The sequence below is a fragment of the Thunnus thynnus genome, chromosome 17, assembly GCF_963924715.1.
Source record: "Thunnus thynnus chromosome 17, fThuThy2.1, whole genome shotgun sequence".
Classification (NCBI taxonomy): domain Eukaryota; kingdom Metazoa; phylum Chordata; class Actinopteri; order Scombriformes; family Scombridae; genus Thunnus; species Thunnus thynnus.
The window spans coordinates 9,430,883-9,450,244 of record NC_089533.1 but is presented as its reverse complement, the minus strand read 5'-3'; the positions used below and the strand labels follow the sequence as shown (position 1 = coordinate 9,450,244).

The window sequence follows — 19,362 nt, the reverse complement described above, 5'->3', positions numbered from 1 at the left end:
ATGAATATGTTGAATATCTATGTTTCAACATGTGTAATAGGTAGCATATCAACGTTTCCAAAATATGTATCAAATCATTTTTTATCAAGTGACATAGTTCACATGAGATCTATATGCACTGACTGTCTTATTAGGAGGAGAAGGGTCAGTGGATGGCTAGGAAGTTTGGAAAGGCAGAAAGTTGGAAATCAGCAGAGAGCACGGTTCGAAACCACCTCGAAACCAATGCACACTTCCCATTTCAATCAACAAAGCTGAGTGTTTTTAGCGAGATGTCAGGACATTTGCAGCCTTTTTTTTTAATTTTTTTTTTTATTTTAATCCAAACCATGATCTTTCCCTAACCCTAACTAAGTGGTTTTTGTGCCTAAACCTAACCAGACCTTACACAGCGTTGTCACATCATAAAACATCATTAGTCAACTGATAATGGCCAACATTGAAACATAGACATTCAACGTGGTTTGCAGAAACGTACAATGGCAAGGTTTTATTCTGACGATTGGGTTGGGAATGTGTAACTAGGTGTTACCTATGCCAATTATTAAAAGGCTTGGGATGAGGAGTGTGTTCAAATGTGAGCAAATATGTTCAAAAAATATTGATTACAGCTGCTTTTATCAGTTCCCTACATTTCCTAGGAAAAAAAAAATTGGCACCACATGCACACCACTTTGGCTTGAGAAGAAATATAAAGCCTGTTGTGCCTATTAACAGTTGCTAAGCTATGATTAGGCAGTCACAGCAGAAAGGTACAGTATGTCACATCGGAAAGATAAATCAGTGTTTAGAAGTCATATATTTTGTGCAGGGAATTTAAAATCAGCAAACTTATTGCTCTGCTGGAATCAACCTTTAAATGCCCGTTAAAGTGATTTATGAAGTAAAATCAAAGTTAAGCCAATCTGGAAGCGCCTTAAACCTGCATTCTCTCTAATGGCCAGCACGGGGCAACTCTGCTGGCTCCAAAAAGAAGTTCAATTGTATAGACGTCTATGGGAAAATTACCCTACTTCTCACTTGATTTATTACCTCAGTAAACACTTCCCTAATGCATTTATGGTCTCAATATCTAGTTTCAAGCCTTCATCAACACAGCATGATGTTAATATAAATTCATTCAAATTTGATGATAAGGCAGGGTATGCTTTAGGGCATGGCTACATTGTGATTGATAAGTCTCTACCACAGCGACAACATTGGTTAGATAACATAACCATGACGTAACCCCATATTCACAGAGTATAGGCGTAGCCGTAACATTTGCTATTTCAATGTGTTTTCATTTCATGAAAGTTAATTGTAACATTTCAATCACATAAAAAAGTCTTGTTCAGCGTTTGTACTAAAAGACTAAGGAGTCGGATGTTCAGTTTTTCTAGTAAGTGCATTTTGTTTCAATGGTTTTAAGCCTGTTTTTCACCGGCGAAAATTAGCATTAGCATTATCACAGTTAACCATAGACAGATGTAAATGCACTGTTGTTAACAAAGCTAGCAGCTAATGTTTGGGTCAGCTCCATCCTCTCGTCCAAATATGGTCACTTCTTATCACTTCTGGCTCCAAAAACCCAACAATAAAATGCTGAACTAGAGGCTTCAAAACACAAGTCCACAAACCAATGGGTGACGTCACAGTGGCTACGTCCACTATTTTTATAAAGTCAAGCTGTATTAAGTCTGTAAACACATACACTTCTCAGTAAGTGCTTTCTTTTAACAAAGTATATTTTCATTTAAGTTACAAAATGCCATTTTGTCCCCAGAGGAATATTACAAAACATCTGAATTTCCTCTCTTTGAATTGTGGTGGTCTTAAAGATCCAGTCTATCTTAAGATAAGGAGATTTGCTGTTTGCTTTAGTGTGAAGGGAAAATGTGGGATTTGTTTTTTCTTTTGGGGAATGTTTGGGATTTGCTGTTATCTCCATCGTGTCTTACACACTGCAGTGAAACAGAGATGTTCTGGCAGCCAGGCACACAATGGCACAGGGTTATCAGTTGTGTCACTTTGGCTTCTCTCAGTGAAACTCCCCCTCTGTTTCTCAGGGAGGGGGTCCTGTTTGTCTGGAGAAAAAGCATGTCAACCGGAGACATAACTATTGCTGAGGACATGGAGGTCATGCTTGTTGTAATTTTCTTTTTGTAATTTCCATTTTTCACACAAAGACACCATTTAGAGGAGGAGGATAGAGGGAACATTCCTCTCAAGTATTCAGACCTCTAAGGGTGATTTGTGTCTTCAAATCAGCCTGAGCAGCATTATCACTCTCTCAGTAAGAAAATGCTTCCACAACCAAAAAAACTACAAATGTTATTTCAAAACGTTCCCGCCGGTTTTAACAACTTGTTCCCACGTCTACAAATTAGAGGACTAAATTATAAACTAAGATGCATCATGAAGACATTTTCCTTTGATTGTGAATTTGTGAGTTTTCTTACAGAGCTACTACGACCATGTATCTGTGATGTCTGTCATTATTTCAGTTCCCCTTCTATTAGTAGAGAAGTTTCAGGATCCACCCAACATCAAGACAGTCTTGGTTTTCTGAATTTGAGTCTTGTCCAAACTGTTTTTAAACTTTGTAATCTCATGATGATATGAAGACTCTTAACATTACAGATAACATATGTAAACTTGATTTAGGGCGTGTTTTTGTTGGACAGAAAAAGAAAACAAAATGTCTTCCAGATTTTCGGAGCTATGAATCACGAAGTTCATACATCGAAACCAAAAGTCTGATGTCAAACCGTATAGGATCTGAGAATGTTTCACTTCACATAGGCAGAAGTTGATGTGGAAAAGTTGACAGTTCCGGTGACCTTTAATGTTTGATGAAGTCATATCTGTGAGAGATTTTGTGTAAGAACTGAGCACACTGTTTCTCTCTGCATTGTCTGAGACATATAGAACTCAATTTCCTTTGTCCTCGTTACATATTGATTGTGCGACTACAAAGGGAACACGGCTTAAGTCTCTCAGACAGTGATAGGGTGTGCTCTTTCTATCTGATCTCTTTTGTCCTCTCTTCAGCTGCAATTTACTGAGGCAATGATACTGCTGTTTTTGTCCATATAGAAAATGAAACAACTCATTGTGAAACTCTCTTCACTTCCTTCCCTTTACGTTTGTAGCACATAAGCAGAACTTGAAATACATCCTCATCAAGCTACCCTGTCAGAGGTGTGAAGCTATAAATGTGATATGTAGCCTATATATGTTTAATTGCACATAGTAGAGACACAACAAAATGTTTTACTATTAATGGGTCTTTTCTTGGGTTGGGCCATGTTGAACATATTTTAAGTTGGACTTAAACAGACTCCAACAAAGCCTGAACCACCAGCAACTATAAATTTTATTTCATTCTCAATGGTGAGGAGTAACTAGGGTGATTATTCCCATATTAGAGAGAAAAAAACAGTCATTACTTTTGGTGTCTTATTCAGCCTAAAGACTCCTCAAAGGATAAGTCTGTTGATACTGTATTATTATTACTGCCAACGAATCTCAAGAAGACACCAAAACCTACTACAAATATTGCCTGTAGAGCCAAAGCCTGATATAGCTTATAAACCTTCATTGTTGTTCAGAACACATTATTGGGTCACAAAGTTGCACTGTGTGCAACATTGTGTGCCAAGCTTCTTCATTAAGAGGAACATGGGCAAATGTAGTAATGTCTGCCATAAATACTCAGTAACACATGAAGTCAGAAGCTGAAAATATTCCCCAATAAATGCACAATGTACTGCTGTTTGAGTAACATCTGCTAAAAACTACAGTGGCCAAGAAAATTATTTAGCCTATTATTACTTTATTTGTAACTCATTTTTTAAAGATTTGCATCTTCATTTTGGCTTGAAGATGAGTGCACTCATTGTTGGTTTTGGTATTTTTATGGGATTTGTTTGTTATTAACAAAAGTCTAGAATATTGACAACCTTATCCTTTAAAACAACAAATCATTTCTGCCAGCTGGGTGGGATAATTCTGCTTGTATGAGTGTCAGAGCACTCTGCTTTAAGAAAATTGCATGTGTTTCAATGAAGTTTTTGCAGGTAGCACAAGACTAGAAAAATGTCAAATGCTCTGTCAGAATCCTCCCATAGGCACAAGGACGCCTTTTATGCTTTGTTAACAAATAAGTACATTAGTGTCCTTATGAACTAAAGCAGAACATTCTACTTTCAAATGCTCATCAGGTGTAGGACTGATTTTCTGTGGACAAACAAATGTATTGCATGATGAAGAGCTACACATTCAGGATGAAGCAATGAAAGTCTAATTAATGATCCAGCAGAGCTCAGTGAGAACTGAGCCACTTTGACAATATCTGACCGAGATGGTGAGAACTGAGGTCACACAGGAACCGGGTGGTGGGGGGGGGTTTTCACAGGGAAAATTAAAACAGTGAGAAGCAAGAAAAACGGAGAAAACAACAACGAGATTCTCCACAACACTGTGGTTTGGCTAAGCAGGTTGCAAGTAATGCAACTTTCAAAATGCAACCAACTGCGGTTACCCACGGCAGCAAATTGATGGTCTGACAGAGTGTAAATGTGCTCTCACTGTGAAATTACACTTGAAAAAAGAAAAAGAGTGTTGAAAAAAGAATTGTTGGTGGCACATTTTTACATTAGAGTGTACATTATTATATATTATAAATATCCCCTCTCAATAAAATACTGATATTTTCTTGAAGTGTTGTCTTGTATGTGTATAAAAAGTAGTGAACATGCTCAGTACAGTAACTAGAACAGGAACAGGAATGTCCTCTGCCCTTTAACTTACTTCTTCTTTACGTTCACAGTTATATATCAGGGCACAGAGGTAGACCAAACAACCACACTTCATCAAAAAAAACCTAAACAGCAACTTATATCATTAGCTGCCCTGACAATCAAAATAATCTACGCCTGACTGTAACCACAAACAAAACGGTAGCTGTCTGCAGGCCGTGATAAGAAATGAGATCCACCAGAGGAGGCAAGATGGAGAGATCGATTACTGTGAGGTTTCCCATGATCCTGCCTCTCTCGAGGGAGAGCGAGCTCCCGCTCCGGCACTGCGTGGGTCTCTCAACTGTCATTATCACCGATGGGAGCCACAATAGGTCAGGGAGATGAGATAACATTGTGAGCAGTGGAGCAGCAGGTGAGAGGCTCAACAGGGCATGATTAGGTATCCGGGTCCCAGGGTGTAGCGTTGCCTCGGGTCTCAGGGGCCTCGGCCCCACCATCTGCCAGGGTGAATTCCTCCTGCTGTAGAGGAACCGCTCAATAACAGCACAAACTGTTGCTGTGGGGCGTTGCTTTGAGTTTCTCCTGTTACCTTTTCTAGAGAGAAGTGTTACACTTTACAGTTCTTTTGTTGCAGACTCAAACATAAGCTCAAAGAATGTAAGAAATCCTTGCAAAAAAAAGACTGCAGCTTCTGATTTTTTTGTAGTAATTCTTTTTTGCTTTTTGCATGCATTAATAATAATCTGGCTCTATCTGCTGTGCTTTAAAATGAGAAATTCTGCTTTGTGTGTATAGCAGAGCATGTCCAGGTATATAAATGTATTCCAGCTGCAGACCCAAGTCACCTGGCATCGCCCATGAAGCACTGAAAATAGCATTTGTCAGATATATAGTCCAGATCCTACCAGTTTTCTGGACTATAGGTTTTTGGGGCTCCAGTGTGAGGCCATCAGTCAGTGAGAGCACACCCCAGGGATGCTCTGATGACAGCCATGCTGGATGGTTCACACATGACCTAAGAGCGCTGCTGCACGCAACACCCTGTCCTGTGACCTGCCAGCGCCAGCTCCCACTTTGATCTGACAACTTGGTGTAAAATTGGAGATGCCAACCGCACTCACACATGCCAGACATGTAGTCTGTCTGACAGACAGGCATGAAGACGGCTTAACATGAGAATATTGAATTAGGAGCTGTCGTGCAAATCTATATGTTGTGGTTGTAAAGCTCTCAGCTTACCAGACAGGCCAGGTGAGCGACGATCAATCAAAGTTTTGTAATGGATACTCTTTGATATAGAGCTCTGCAGGAAATAAGGAGCAGGATCAAATCTTTACCCGTCGCGTAGTTTTCACTCACATGAAAAATAAGAATGACGAGTATATAACCAATGTTTTCAGAAAACTCTGACACACACATTATCAGAGACAGAATAATCTCAGCGGTCTTGATGAGATAACAGATATGTGCGAGCGAAGAGCAGCAACCACATCTGTTAAATCACTTAAAATCAGTTAAGAAGCTCACGGTGCTGTTGGAGATATCAGACACTGATAACTGTGACCAGAACCTCTAACCTTTAAGTAATAGATCCTGACATGCCCATATATCTACTTTCACTGACATCAAACCCCAACGGCAGGCCACCCTGACCCACATCTAATATGTACAAGTACAATTTACATGCTATTCATATGAGCATTTATTTGTGGCTAAATATAATAGCGCATATTTTTTTAATAGGATGTTGTCAGACATCAGTCTGTCTTTGAACCCAGAACATTGGCTGTCTTTGTGTCTTTGTGCAGATCCGGAGGGCTGTGATGACATGTCCAGATGTGGAGTTTGACCCCGCGATGACCCATAGTGGAGCCCACAGTGTTCCTGCTGTGCACCCCTGCAGCAAGCTGCTGAAAACTGCTGGGATTAATGGTTGCATATTATATTGCAGTAAAAAACCAGCAATGACAAAGTAAGCGGCAACACTAGCATAAGTTTTCCTCTTGAAGGGTAGACTACATTAACATTTACAGCTTGTACTGTAACAAATGAATAGTTTTATTTTCACATCTGGACATTTACATGACCCATCATTCATGGAATTATTCCAACTCATTAATCAACCGCTATGTATACTGACCAGCATCTAACAGCACGATATGACCTCATATAAATATAAATGGCCTACATATAATGTCTCAGGAGAAAAATTGAATGAATATATACACACACAGTCTTACAAGTATAAACATGATATACTGTATAACATAACCCAAACTAAAATCTAAATTTATGCATCAGCTTATGTCAGTTACAACACTGTATATCTGATTCAATTCATGGATAAATATTCCTCAATCCTAATCGATCTAAATCAGGAACAAATTTGATCATTATCCATTTTGTCAATCAATAAATTGTACAACAACTGCTCTGTATCAGCAGGTTTTTGTAGCAGCTTATGTTGGCCAGTAGTTTACACAAGTAATGAATTTATACTTTCAAGACAACTGAGATATCCAATCATAGCAGGGATCTATTAGAAATCTCTAGAAAGGAGGTAATGCATGATGCAATTGTTTGACTTCTTAACATTTTGTGTTACTGGATAGTAAAATTAAATCAATTATTCATACTTAATGACTGTTTGAATGAATGTCTGTAATCAATGAATTACCCAGTCAGTGCATCTGTTAATTCTATTTCAGATCAATACCTGAGACATATTAAATAATAAAAATGTAAAATCAGATATTTTAACAACTTCAACCTCGTCTTTGTGCACAAGACTAGTTGTATATCTAGCACAGCCTGAGATGAGGCCTGTTTTCAGTGTTGACAGAGCGGACCAGAGGATGAAGGGCTTTATCTGTTCCAGCCCCGGCTCTACCACATAACGTGGCCTCCATCTGTTCAGCCCATCAGATCTGGTCTACTGCTGCCTTTTCTGTTGGAAAACAGTTTAGGTGCTGCTGACAGCCTCCGAACAACCCTGAACAAGGGGTCCAGCATGGGACTTACGACCCCCCTCCTGCCCAAACTCCTGCTGGGCCACCAGAAGGCCTCTGTTTTGATAGTGGTCATTACCCTCATTGGGCTGACCCTCTGAGCTAACATCCCTGCCATTAGATACACAAGTAAGCACGGCCGCAAGTATGCTCCATGACACTGGGTAAACATGTTGGCAGACTGGAGGAATGTGAAATGAGGGAAGTACGACAGTTCAAATAACTTTATGTCTACTGCCACAGACAGAGGAGGGACGCCCATATAAAGTAACTATATGGGTGGCAATTTTCACAACATTTTGTGGTTTAACAGTAAAATGTGGTGATGTTTTTTATTCAGATGTGAAGATAAAAAAAGTCCTTATAACGTCTGGATTCATTCTCTCTTAATTGAATACATTATTTCGAGCACCATCTGCTCTGACCTTGCCAGTCCGGATGAGTCGTTGGCTTGTGACGGATGAAGCACTAAATCTCACTCTACATTGTTCACCTTCGCCTTTTGGCGATGCCTCCAAATGGAAAACTAGGTTGTTTTGCAGAAGCATGAGATGGAAAGAAGCTGGCTTCTCCATCACAGAAGCTCACATCACCACCTGGAGAACCTTTTAAGACACTGAGGCAGAAAATGTTTTCTTTGAAGGGTTTCATAGCTCATCTTGTGGTATCATGAGCTTCAAGTCACATGTTGGGACTAACTTACAACAAGCCAAGAACAAATGCGGCCATGAACCACAGTTGCAGATAAGATTATGTATAATGAAAACAAGAAGGAGATTTTTATTGCAGGGGTGGCAGAAAATCAAAAGACTAGAAATAGTACCATAAAAAGTCATGTAGCTTGGAATATAGAGTATAACAATGCCACTGTATCACTTTATCATGTGGTAGCAGTTCAGATTTATTAGAGCCAAACATTTGTTTCATTGCCTGGTAACACGGATGTTTGTGTTCACTCTGAAAACACTGAAAACCAAATCCTTACATCGCTTCTATACGACAATTCTTTGCCTGTGATACACAATAAATGTGTGGATCATAAAATATGACTTTTGTTTTAAGGTTCTATGTGCAATTTCATTAAAAACCAGTTTCTTCAGTTTTATTGTTCAAATGGTTTTATCTAAACAAAAATGTAAAAATGCACACAGATCAGCAGACAACCAGCAGCTATACTAACAGACTTCTCTAACAGCGCATATTCATCACAGTGCAACACTGTCAAGCTTGGGTTTATTATGGTTGCCGGACTTTTCGGGAGATCAGACCTCTGCCCTCAAACAAACACTCTGTGGGAGCATGTACTCATGTGGGCTGGGTGGCCTGCTGGGCTTTCTTGCTCCCTGGGGTGTCTGCTCGTGAGAGGGCCTGTTATTCGGAGAACATCCTGAGGCCCTCCCACCCTCCCGTAGTGTCTGCGCCTGCAGAGAGCAGGAGCTGGGAAAGCCCCGGTACAAGAGAGAACAAATTGTGGTTTGAAGCTGAAACACTGCTGTTTAGGTAAATATTGTAGCATGGGCGGAGAGCTGGGATTTTTGTTAGCACAACAGAAACAAAAGTGAAAACTGTGATTGAGGGGTTTTTTTTTCTTTCTTTATAGCAAAACCATCATTAAACGACGGAACTACTTGCATGGCTGAGCTCACATTAACCACTTTCTCCTCTTCACGTCATCACCATATGGTCCACATTCACTGCAGCATTGGGAAAAAAAACATGTACGGCATCATTATGTTAATGGTGACGCCTCTGCTGTGGCACTTAGCAGACAGAAGGGCAGGCAGAGAGGAGGGTGGGTGAGGGGGGGCGCTCACTGATTCCCATACAGAAAAACTATCATCTTCTCAAGCAGAAATAAGGACACATGCAAATGACTCAGCTGATGCAGACAGGCCATGAATACACTGACATCTATGCTTGTTGAGTGTATGTATTTGCATGTGTTTATCTGGATCTCAGACACTATAGAGCATCATCACGCTTGTAACCGTACAAAGGAAGGAGGTCATATTGGCCATAACGTCATTAGAGTGATGCTGAAGCCATCATATAACAGTTACAGCATGTGCAAAAATGACACATCACGCAACCTGATGCAGCTTCAAATTTGAAATGGCATTTTCTTTTTTTCACTGACACTGAAGAGATTTAAAGTTGCTGCTGCTCATATGAGGTGAAACGTGAGGTGCATTATTTTAGGTTTCCATGCTATTCAAAGTTGTAACCACACTGCAAAAAAAAATCCTGTATTTTTCACAATTTGTCACTAAGTCATAGGAAGGTTTTGCCAAATTCCTCCTTGTGTATCTTTATGAAATTCATCTCATAGACCAGAAATTATGGAAGAACTAATTCTTTCTAATTATCCAAACGTATTTGCTGATGTTATAAATACTGGATGTTTTTCATCCAATCAATTCCCTGACTGGAAATTCAATCAGTTAGTTATATTGGTTGCTTTTAGGAAATTGTGTAATTGCAGGTTTTTAATAAGCCTACATTGCAGTACTTTTGTAAATGAGTGACTCTTCTACAAAACCAGCACTGTCAATGCATAAATTAAGTCATAGAATACAGAAGTGTGCAGAAGTTCATTTAAAACACTGTAACCAGCTGAGACAACTGAGTAGCTCCATTACAGTGTCATCATAGATGTGTTGGACTCGCCTTGATCGCTTACCAACATAAAACAGTCATCTGTCGCCCTCTGCTGGCCTAATTTGTTCAATGTGACTAACATGTGAACCACTAGGGGACGCTGCAGTGTACAGGAATATACAGATGGGTGTCAAAGTAAAGAAAAACTGGTCCAGGTCTGAATGCTTGACCCCTATAGTGAGGGGATCTGGTGGCTCTGTTATGCTGTGGGGGGCATTTTGCTGGCATGGTTTGGGTCCAGTTGTCCCCTTAGAGAGGGAAGGGTCACTGCAAATCAATATAAAGTTGTTCGGAGTCATCACCTTTATTTTGTGATGAAACATTTCTATCCTGATGGGAGTGATCTCTTCCAGGATGACAATGCCCCAGTTCACCAGGCCTCATTGAATGGTTTGGTGAGTATGAAAATGATGTGAATCATATGCTATGGCCTTCACAGTCACCAGATTTCAATCCAACTGAGCACCTATGGGAGATTTTGGACTGACCTGAATGGTGTAATCCCTCCAGAAGAGTTCCAGATGCTTGTAGAATCAATTCCCAGGCTGAGGAACACAATTCAACAAGATATTCCCTCATTTGTTGTTTTAATGATAGTGATGGAGAGCGCTGCCTAACACGTCAGTCCAATATCTCCCATAGGTGCTCATTTGGGTTTAGATCTGGTGACTTTGAAGGCCATAGCATATGATTCACATCATTTTCATTCTCATCAAATCATTCAGTGAGGCCTGGTGAACTGAGGCATTGTCATCCTGGAAGAGACCACTCCCATCAGGATATAAATGTTTCATCACAAAATAAAGGTGGTCACTCAGAACAACTTTGTATTGATTTGCAGTGACCCTTCCCTCTCTAAGGGGACAACTGGACCCAAACCATGCCAGCAAAATGCCTCCCAACGCATAACAGAGCCACCAGATCCCCTCACTGTGAGGGTCAAGCATTCAACTTGTACCAGTTTTTCTGTTAATTTGTCAGCTGTCTGTATGTACACTGTAAAGTTTTCAATAGAGAAAAACAAATACTTTAAAATACTATACTAAATACTATATAATATATAAGTATAGATAATAATATCTTTGCATTATACTAATATCTTTATATATTTGGTGCCTCCACTTTACTGCACATGCTCCAGTCATCTCTGTATGTTCTCTGTACATTTATAAACTTGGGAGTTGCTCCTCACATGTGAATAAGCACATTGGTTGAACACCTTGTACTTTCTTTAAGTTGTAAATTCCAACCTTATAATATCTTCGTAGTGTGTATATTCACCCTTCCTCATAAAGCACAAGTCTTGTTTTTATATCTCAGAAAGCTTTGCTGCCAGTTTAACTAATTCTGATTGAACTGTCACATTATTCCCATTTGCTAGTTGCCTTTTCTGCAAAAAAAAAAAAAATGTATTTACGTCCAGGGTTTGAGAATTTCTTCAATTGGTAGTTTATTATGTAAAAACTGACCACAGGCGTGTCTTGAGCACTCTGTCATTTTAAGCCGAGGGTGGGAGAGAGTCCCTTCTGCCTTTCATAGTAGTCTGGGATTCAGTTTCCATGAGTCATTGGTCTTGTTGTAGGACTGATAAAATTGACAATTGCCGTTTCTTTTTACCCTTATGGAGTTAACAACCTATGAGAACATACTAAATTGCCAAGCTTGTGTACCTATAGACTTACAGTCTTAAGATGTCAGTTTACTATGAAGTTTAACATACACTATTTTGAAAAAACAAAAATTTTGAACTTGCTTTTAGGTGGCCCATATGATCTGAAATCACCTTCATAAATATTTAAAGTTTCCTAAATTGACCAATTTTAGATTTTATTCTGAATCTTCAGATTTGATTAAGGTACCGCCCATTTTCAGCAAGTCTGAATAATCTGATGTTCAAAATTATCTCCAGCTCAAGTTAAGCACATAAATTCTCTTTATTTCATGGATGGATCCATCTCACCTTGTCACACACCAATTGGTAATACTCACTGTACCACCACATCTGTTCATTATACACTAGCGAACCACTGGATATACTTGAGGATAAAAAATAAACTACAGACAAGTAAAACAGATTGTGCTCATGTATGATTTAGTTCAAAAGCCAAAGGAAATGAGAGTTGGACTAAGAAAGTCAAACAGCAGAAAAGGCAATTTAAACAAGGTTTTCTTTATTTGACAGTGAGACAAGTCAGCCAATGGCAGCCTTCCTGTTCACAGTCATCTTGCACACTTAAAACTTCTGGAACTGCTTCTTGGCTCCAGCAGCCTTTGTCACTTTGAGGACATTGAACCTCACAGTCTTGCTGAGTGGTCGGCACTCTCCGACGGTCACAATGTCTCCAACTGTGACGTCTCTGCAGAAAAAAGACCACAATCAGAGAGGAAAGAACTTCTATCTGTACGAGACCAACTTAAGATCAAGATTCAACTATGCCTTAGAATAATGAGGAAAGCTGCATCAGTGTTGCCATAAGGCGTTGTCGTCAAAGCTCTGAGCTTGGAAGACCATCGTGAGATAAACATCATTTGCAGCTAAATGTCAATAACAAAACAATCAACTGAACTGAGATTTAAACAGACTGGAGTTGATTTACTGATAATCTTTTCTGTGACCCATTAGGGAAAATTACATTGCACAGAAATAAAAAAAAAAAAAGAAAAGGTTATAGGTCATTAGGTGCACCAACCATTGTGAAATTAAGCCCAACATTACATTTTTCATATAACAATTCTTGTTAAATATCCATGTCTGGAAACTAATATGAATTTCTGACTGTCATGTCTGCTATGACTGTAAGAACCCTAAATTCACAACATGTGAGAGGTTTAGTACCTGAAGCAAGGTGACAGATGGACAGAGAGGTTCTTGTGCCTCTTCTCAAAGCGGTTGTACTTGCGGATGTAATGCAGGTAGTCACGTCTGATAACGATGGTCCTCTGCATCTTCATTTTGGTCACCACACCTTTAGACCACAAACACAGATCAGAATTAGACTTTCCCAGCAGTGCTGAACATCTTTTCATGGACATTGCATCAAGGTCTAAACACTAGGAGGCTTCTTTTAATAAAACTGTCACTACATCAGTGTTGCCATTAGGCACTGTCGTCAGAACCCAGAGGGCTTGGAAGACCATCGTGAGAAAAACATCATTTGTAGAACAGTGACAGGAGGAAGGAATCAATATGGAGTTTGCAGCCAAGTTAGCTTGTAAAGACATCAATTCTGGTTTGGGTTGCTTTAGCTGCATCTGTACAGAGATCTGTTGACTTGCTGACCGGAAAACTGCACACAACAGAGCCAAAACTGAGGCGTCAATGCTAAAAGTACACAAACTGTAACCAAGGGTGGATATTAATTTCCCACAAGTTGTAGGAGTTACCACACTATATTCAACTTACATTCATAAGGCTTTTAGTCTCCATGATGAGGAACCCTCCACTGCCTGGTCTTGTTAAGTAATCTGTAATTGTGTTCTTGAACACAATGTTTCTGGATTACATACAAGATTATTGCACGACAGAATAACCATAGTACAGTTTTATATACTTTTTAGCATTTAAGGGTCACCATGTGTGCAGTTTGATTATAGAGCACGGTGTGTTTTCTAAGACAGCAAGTCCACAGGAAACCATACAAACATTGCTGCAGCACCCCAAACGAGTACCAACAAGACAGTGTTCAAGTGTTAAACTGACCAGAGAGGATACGGCCACGGATGGAGACATTTCCAGTGAAGGGGCATTTCTTGTCAATGTAAGTGCCATCAATAGCCTGGAAAAAAACAAGAAAGTTTTGTTAGTATTATCATCATATACATAATCCCCAACTGTTAGGTCAAGTCGAAACTCTTTTCATTACGCTGCATAAGTTTCTGGACAGCTCAAAGTTACCTCTCTTGAGGTTTCAAAAACTTTTTTTTTAATTAAAGACTGTCACTACACTACATCAGTGTTGCCATTAGGCATTGTCGTCAGAACCCAGAGGGCTTGGAAGACCATCGTGAGAAAAACATCATTTGCAGGATAGTGACAGTAGGAAGGACTTCATCGGCTTTACCAAATAGGCACTATCTTCAAAACTATGTAGGCTTGGAAGACCAGAAAGAGGGAAACAAAAAAACATTTGCAACTTAAAACTATACACAGTGTTTTCATTACTCTGGATAGGTTTCTGGACAGTTCCAAGTTACCTCTCTTGGGGTTTTGAAGCCAAGCCCGACACTTTTGTGGTAGCGGGGGAGCTTTTCCTTAGTCTCCTTGCCACCATCAGCGACCAGAACACGCTTCTTGTTCTGGAAGATGGTGGGCTGTTTCTGATAAGCCCTCTCGGTCTGTGGAACAACAAGGAGTTATACGTTAATACTGTGCAGCACAAAAACCACGTTAACTCATTTTCCGGCCTCGCTAGCTATGAATAATGACTTCCTCTTATTGAGACGCAAAATCGCCCTTAGCTGAACCAATACCTCTTTAACTTAATTACAAGAAAGGGCATTTTAAATGGGTGTTGTAACAATTGTCAATAACACAACTATACAAAGCAAGGCGCCGTTAATGTGAATCGTTAACGACACCGCAAGCTAAGCTAACACAGTTAGCATCCCGGCTAGTCCAATGCAACGCTACACGAGGGTTCGCTGAACGACAACATATTTCTGTTATGAATGCCTGCATGTGGTTTGAAATGGCTCAGAATCGTGTATAAGGACAAACTAAAGACACATAATCAATATTAACGGACTAAACTGTTTATTAAATGTAAATATATCGACTTAAATTAACCACGCCGTTTCTCTGAACGTACTTGTGCATCCGCCATCTTTGCCTGCCGAGTCGTAAAGAGGCCTGTAGACTCGCGCGACGGACGGAAGAGCACAAGACACGGGAAATGACGTTGGTGAAAAGGCGAGGCTAAAAAAAAATCCGGACATAAATGTTTTTTATTGTTTTATAAGTTTTACTAATGGAACCAAAGAGCTGTAAAAACACCCTTTAAATAATGTATAGTTCATTTGCAGTACAATCTTTCACAAAGCGTCGTTCATAATAGTGACAAATGCGGTGAATAGATCTATAAAACATCAACAGCGCATGAGCTCATCGCCCCATTCGTTTAACATCGTGGTATCACATCAGTCCCATCAGCTCCAGAGGAGATTAGCAAATCTGATTCAGGCGCCATCCGGTTTCGGTTGCAACAAACAAATAAAATGTGGTCACATGACGTTACGGAAGCAGATCTAAACAGAACAACAAGATGGCATCGCACCCGGGAGGAGGTGATCAAGGTAGCAACGGTAATATTATGAAATTAATTTCACGGTGACAGTGTTGACAACAGCGTGGTAGACATAGACCATTTGTCACTTTAACTGTTAAATCTTGTTTTGTGGTTGTTGCTCGTTTGCTTGGTAGCATTGACATTAGCTGAACTGAAGTTAGCATGATAGCTAAACGTTAGCCCAACGTACGCGAGCACTTTGCGTTTTTTATAGATGGCTTGGTCACAGTTAGACAGCTGTGAATAAGCAGAACTGAACGAAAACCGAAACATACTTATCAGCAGACTTCATCCTATGACATTGAAAATGTCAAGGTAGATGTCTGGTATTATATGTAGCCGCAACAGTGTCAAACTTCGGCAAATTAACTTAACGTTAGCAAACAAATAACAGACTGTAGGTATATGTGTTGCCTTTGTATACTTTAAATGTCTCTCGCGTGGTTGTTTTTATATATAAAAACAACAGATATAAAGAGGAGAGCACAGAGATCAATCGAAATGTACTGACGAATTTTTTTTTTTAAAAAGTGTTTTCATTTTTTATCCGTTATTTTAAGTTTGTTTAATCTTAATCAACTCATTGTTGAGTGTGACATTACACATACAGTCATATTATTCCTTAATTTGTGTATAATATGAGAAAATTGTGGTTGTAAAACTGTTGTATCTTGGATGATTTCACACCGACCTTTGTCTCTCAGGAAACAGCAAAGAGCAGATACTGGAAGTAGGAGCTGTTTTGTTAAAGGAGTAAGTTCATACTGTACACTTTGCCCTCTCATTATAGAATTGGGCAAAAGAGTGAGATCATACTTATTGTCCGTCTTTGTCCCCCTGTGTAGCTTCATCTACGAGCGTGTCCAGCGGCATGGAGACGACAATACTAAAGTGACAAGGGCACAGCTGGGTGGAGGAGAGCTGTGTGACCCAAACCACAAGAAGCTTGCCCAGTGCCTGCAGCAGATTGGAGATGAGTTGGATGGAAATGTAGAGCTCCAAAGGTAGGCTACTTGTCTTGTGTGGTAATCCCATCAAATTCCACACCCAAAGAATCATGAATTTACCAGATTTCACCATTAATAACTGTAAAATTACCTTGTCCTTAATTGCTAAATGTTGTTTTCCCCAGGATGATAAACGACTCTTCACTCAGTCCCACGAAAGAGATGTTTATGAGAGTCGCCGTCGAGATCTTCTCGGATGGAAAATTCAACTGGGGCAGGGTGGTTGCGCTGTTCTACTTTGCCTGTCGACTCGTCATCAAAGTGAGTGTAGCAGCTCCCTCGTATCCCACTTCTGTGCTGTATTATGGAACTAATGATTATTTTCATTATCAATTAATCTCTTGATTGTTTTCTCAATTACTAAATTAGTTGTTTGGTCGATTTTAAAATGTCAGAAAAAGGTGAAAAATGTTGATCACTGTTGAATAATAAAGTCTAACACATCCTCCCTTCACACCTTCTTAGGCTCTTGTGACTAATGTTCCTGATATCATCAGAACAATAATCACTTGGACCATGGACTACCTCCGGGAACATGTGATCAACTGGATCAGGGATCAAGGTGGCTGGGTAAGGAGCTAAATAACAAATTCAGTTCAAAATAAATCATTAATTATCATTAATTGATTAGTTACTTGTATGACACATGTTAACATTCATGTCTGTTGTTCCTGACTTTTAGGAGGGCATTCGCTCCCACTTCGGCACTCCCACATGGCAAACGGTGGGGGTTTTCCTTGCGGGTGTCCTCACCACTGTTCTAGTCATTCGCAAGATGTGAGGGGTCTGTGAAGAGCTGACAGTGGAAAGATGAGAATAACTGCAACAATGGGGAACATGGAAGCAGGAAGACAACCAGGACAACAGAAAGAAGCTATGGCATAGTGAACAAGTTGAACAGGAAGAACTTGTATTTGGATGCGAGGAAACACGCTCCATTTCTCTCTCCCATTCATTACTCAGAATTGGGAGTTGGACTGAATGCGCTGTCGTACCCATAATCCCTATGCCGCTGTGGAAGTGAGCGGTGCATGATTATATGCACAACATGGGAGGGAGGGAAGAGGTTGTCAGACTTGAACAGGGAACGTATTATAAGTAATTTATTTTTTACTTGGTACAGATTAAAACAAGTCACTGCATTCTGTTTTCTGCCCTAATTGCCGAAACATCTACGGACTGAAATCTTTTTTTTTTTTTTCTTTTTTTTTGATGAAATTAGGGGTTTCCTCTTTGCATTGTTTTCATTGTAGTTTTACTTTCGTTCCACTTGACTCGCTTTTCTGATCTCCCCACTTTCTCTTATCAATTTCATCATGGTTTGTGTATGCTTGAGAATACATCTTCATATGTATTTGTGAGTATTTACTGGTGTAACTCTGTAATGATCTGCTGACTTGAGGGTGGTCACATCAAGTTAAAATCAAGTTTAAAAAAAAAAAAAAAGAGAGAGAGATTCTTACAAACAATTATTTAATTTGCCAAGAAGATAATGAAGATAGAGACAAATTACATCTCAAATAATAATATGGGCTCAAACATACCCAGATAATTCCTCCTGTTTTTTTCCTGTGAATGCGTTCTATAACCTTATTTCACCGGATAACAATTTGAAGTGCCACAGCAGGAACTTGTCTCCAAAGCAATATGTGTATCCATGTTTAGACATGTCCTGCATCCTCTCATGTGTAAAAAAAAAAAAAAAGAAAAAAAAAAAAAAGGCATATGACCTCAGCAAACTTGACAGTAAACAATATACTACTACTTTTTTAATGTCACATTTAATCATAGGCTGCAATTTGACATTTTGACCAGAATTGTGACCTTAATGTGGCTCCCACAAAGAGGAACCTTCCTTGTGATTGGAGCCATATGTCATGAACTGACATTTCCTGTGGTCTAAGAAAGATGTTGTTCTGCAGACACAGAAAGCACTGGACTCACAGATGCTTACCTCACTTTACAAGTACTGTATTTTTAACGTGAGTTTTTCAAACTGCAACAGAAAAAAACATGTTTTTATATATTCTTGTTTGTTAGTGCCTTTGTGTTCATTTTTTTACTATGAAGACACTGATTTTTTCACCTTTTTCTATTACATTTGTAAAGCTGAAATTTGTTTCAATTTTCCCTCAAAGTCTTTGCAGTGACCTTGTATGTTGGAATAAATAAAATCTTTACACGCTTACTTTTGATATGTATTAATGAATAAAGGCTTATAGGGGCTTATATTGAACCGTCTTACAGTGATAAATACATAAATAATTTACCAGAGTTGATTCCAAGAGCTTCAGAACATACGCACAATTTTGCTATTCTAACTATATTAACAGTATTTGAAGAAAAAATATAAATTTAGTCTTGTGGGAGCTGTTGAAGGATAGGCCATTGGGTTATTAAAAAATACTGAATATGAGTAAGTAAAGGACTCTGTTCTGCCTCTAAAAGTTGTGTGTGTTATTGAAAAATAAGTAACTTAAGTGCCTATCTCTACGTTGTAGCAGGGATCCTTGTGGATTACGGTAACAGTTCAGCTAGTTGTTGTCTGTGGAGTTTAGCAGAGTGACTCATTCAGGCTGTACTCTCATTCACCAGGGTTAATATTTGTTTACTTAATTGGTAATTTATTCACCCTATACCTCCTGAACCCAGCCATGCA

General features: G+C 39.3%; 2 protein-coding genes and 3 non-coding genes across 6 annotated transcripts; 1 reads left to right on the top strand and 4 right to left on the bottom strand.

The window, feature by feature from the left end:
• Positions 1-12,565: 12,565 nt before the first annotated feature.
• Positions 12,566-15,327, bottom strand: rps11 (ribosomal protein S11). Its single transcript, XM_067615819.1, has 5 exons — positions 15,220-15,327; positions 14,606-14,746; positions 14,112-14,187; positions 13,248-13,377; positions 12,566-12,768 (listed from the first exon to the last, which is right to left on the bottom strand). The coding sequence occupies exons 1-5, from the start codon at positions 15,232-15,234 to the stop codon at positions 12,645-12,647; spliced, it is 486 nt and encodes a 161-aa protein (XP_067471920.1). The 5' UTR covers positions 15,235-15,327; the 3' UTR covers positions 12,566-12,644.
• Positions 12,864-12,945, bottom strand: LOC137168722 (small nucleolar RNA SNORD35). Its single transcript, XR_010924338.1, has one exon. It is a non-coding gene; the product is annotated as a small nucleolar RNA SNORD35 (small nucleolar RNA).
• LOC137168721 (small nucleolar RNA SNORD35) lies at positions 13,488-13,571 on the bottom strand. The gene has a single exon (XR_010924337.1). It is a non-coding gene; the product is annotated as a small nucleolar RNA SNORD35 (small nucleolar RNA).
• On the bottom strand, positions 14,353-14,436 carry LOC137168720 (small nucleolar RNA SNORD35). Its single transcript, XR_010924336.1, has one exon. It is a non-coding gene; the product is annotated as a small nucleolar RNA SNORD35 (small nucleolar RNA).
• Positions 15,328-15,555: 228 nt separating the features above from the next.
• LOC137201011 (apoptosis regulator BAX-like) lies at positions 15,556-18,891 on the top strand. Of its 2 annotated transcripts, none has more exons than XM_067615818.1 (6): positions 15,556-15,703; positions 16,401-16,449; positions 16,542-16,700; positions 16,829-16,964; positions 17,169-17,273; positions 17,386-18,891. In XM_067615818.1, exons 1-6 carry the CDS (start codon positions 15,673-15,675, stop codon positions 17,482-17,484), a joined length of 579 nt encoding a protein of 192 aa, XP_067471919.1. In that variant the 5' UTR covers positions 15,556-15,672; the 3' UTR covers positions 17,485-18,891. The 2 variants fall into 2 exon arrangements, with proteins under 2 accessions (XP_067471919.1, XP_067471918.1); XM_067615817.1 differs by having other exon boundaries at positions 15,561-15,712.
• Positions 18,892-19,362: the final 471 nt, after the last annotated feature.

Excerpts from the sequence above, each read along its gene's own strand:
- LOC137201011 (XM_067615817.1), top strand. The coding sequence starts at position 15,673 with ATGGCATCGCACCCGGGAGGAGGTGATCAAGGTAGCAACG. Across the intron at positions 16,701-16,828 it reads GGAAATGTAGAGCTCCAAAG|GATGATAAACGACTCTTCAC; the intron begins GTAGGCTACTTG and ends TGTTTTCCCCAG. Across the intron at positions 16,965-17,168 it reads CCTGTCGACTCGTCATCAAA|GCTCTTGTGACTAATGTTCC; the intron begins GTGAGTGTAGCA and ends ACACCTTCTTAG.
- rps11 (XM_067615819.1), bottom strand. Across the intron at positions 14,188-14,605 it reads GCTTCAAAACCCCAAGAGAG|GCTATTGATGGCACTTACAT; the intron begins GTAACTTGGAAC and ends GTTTTTTTCCAG. Across the intron at positions 13,378-14,111 it reads CCGTGGCCGTATCCTCTCTG|GTGTGGTGACCAAAATGAAG; the intron begins GTCAGTTTAACA and ends TGTGGTCTAAAG.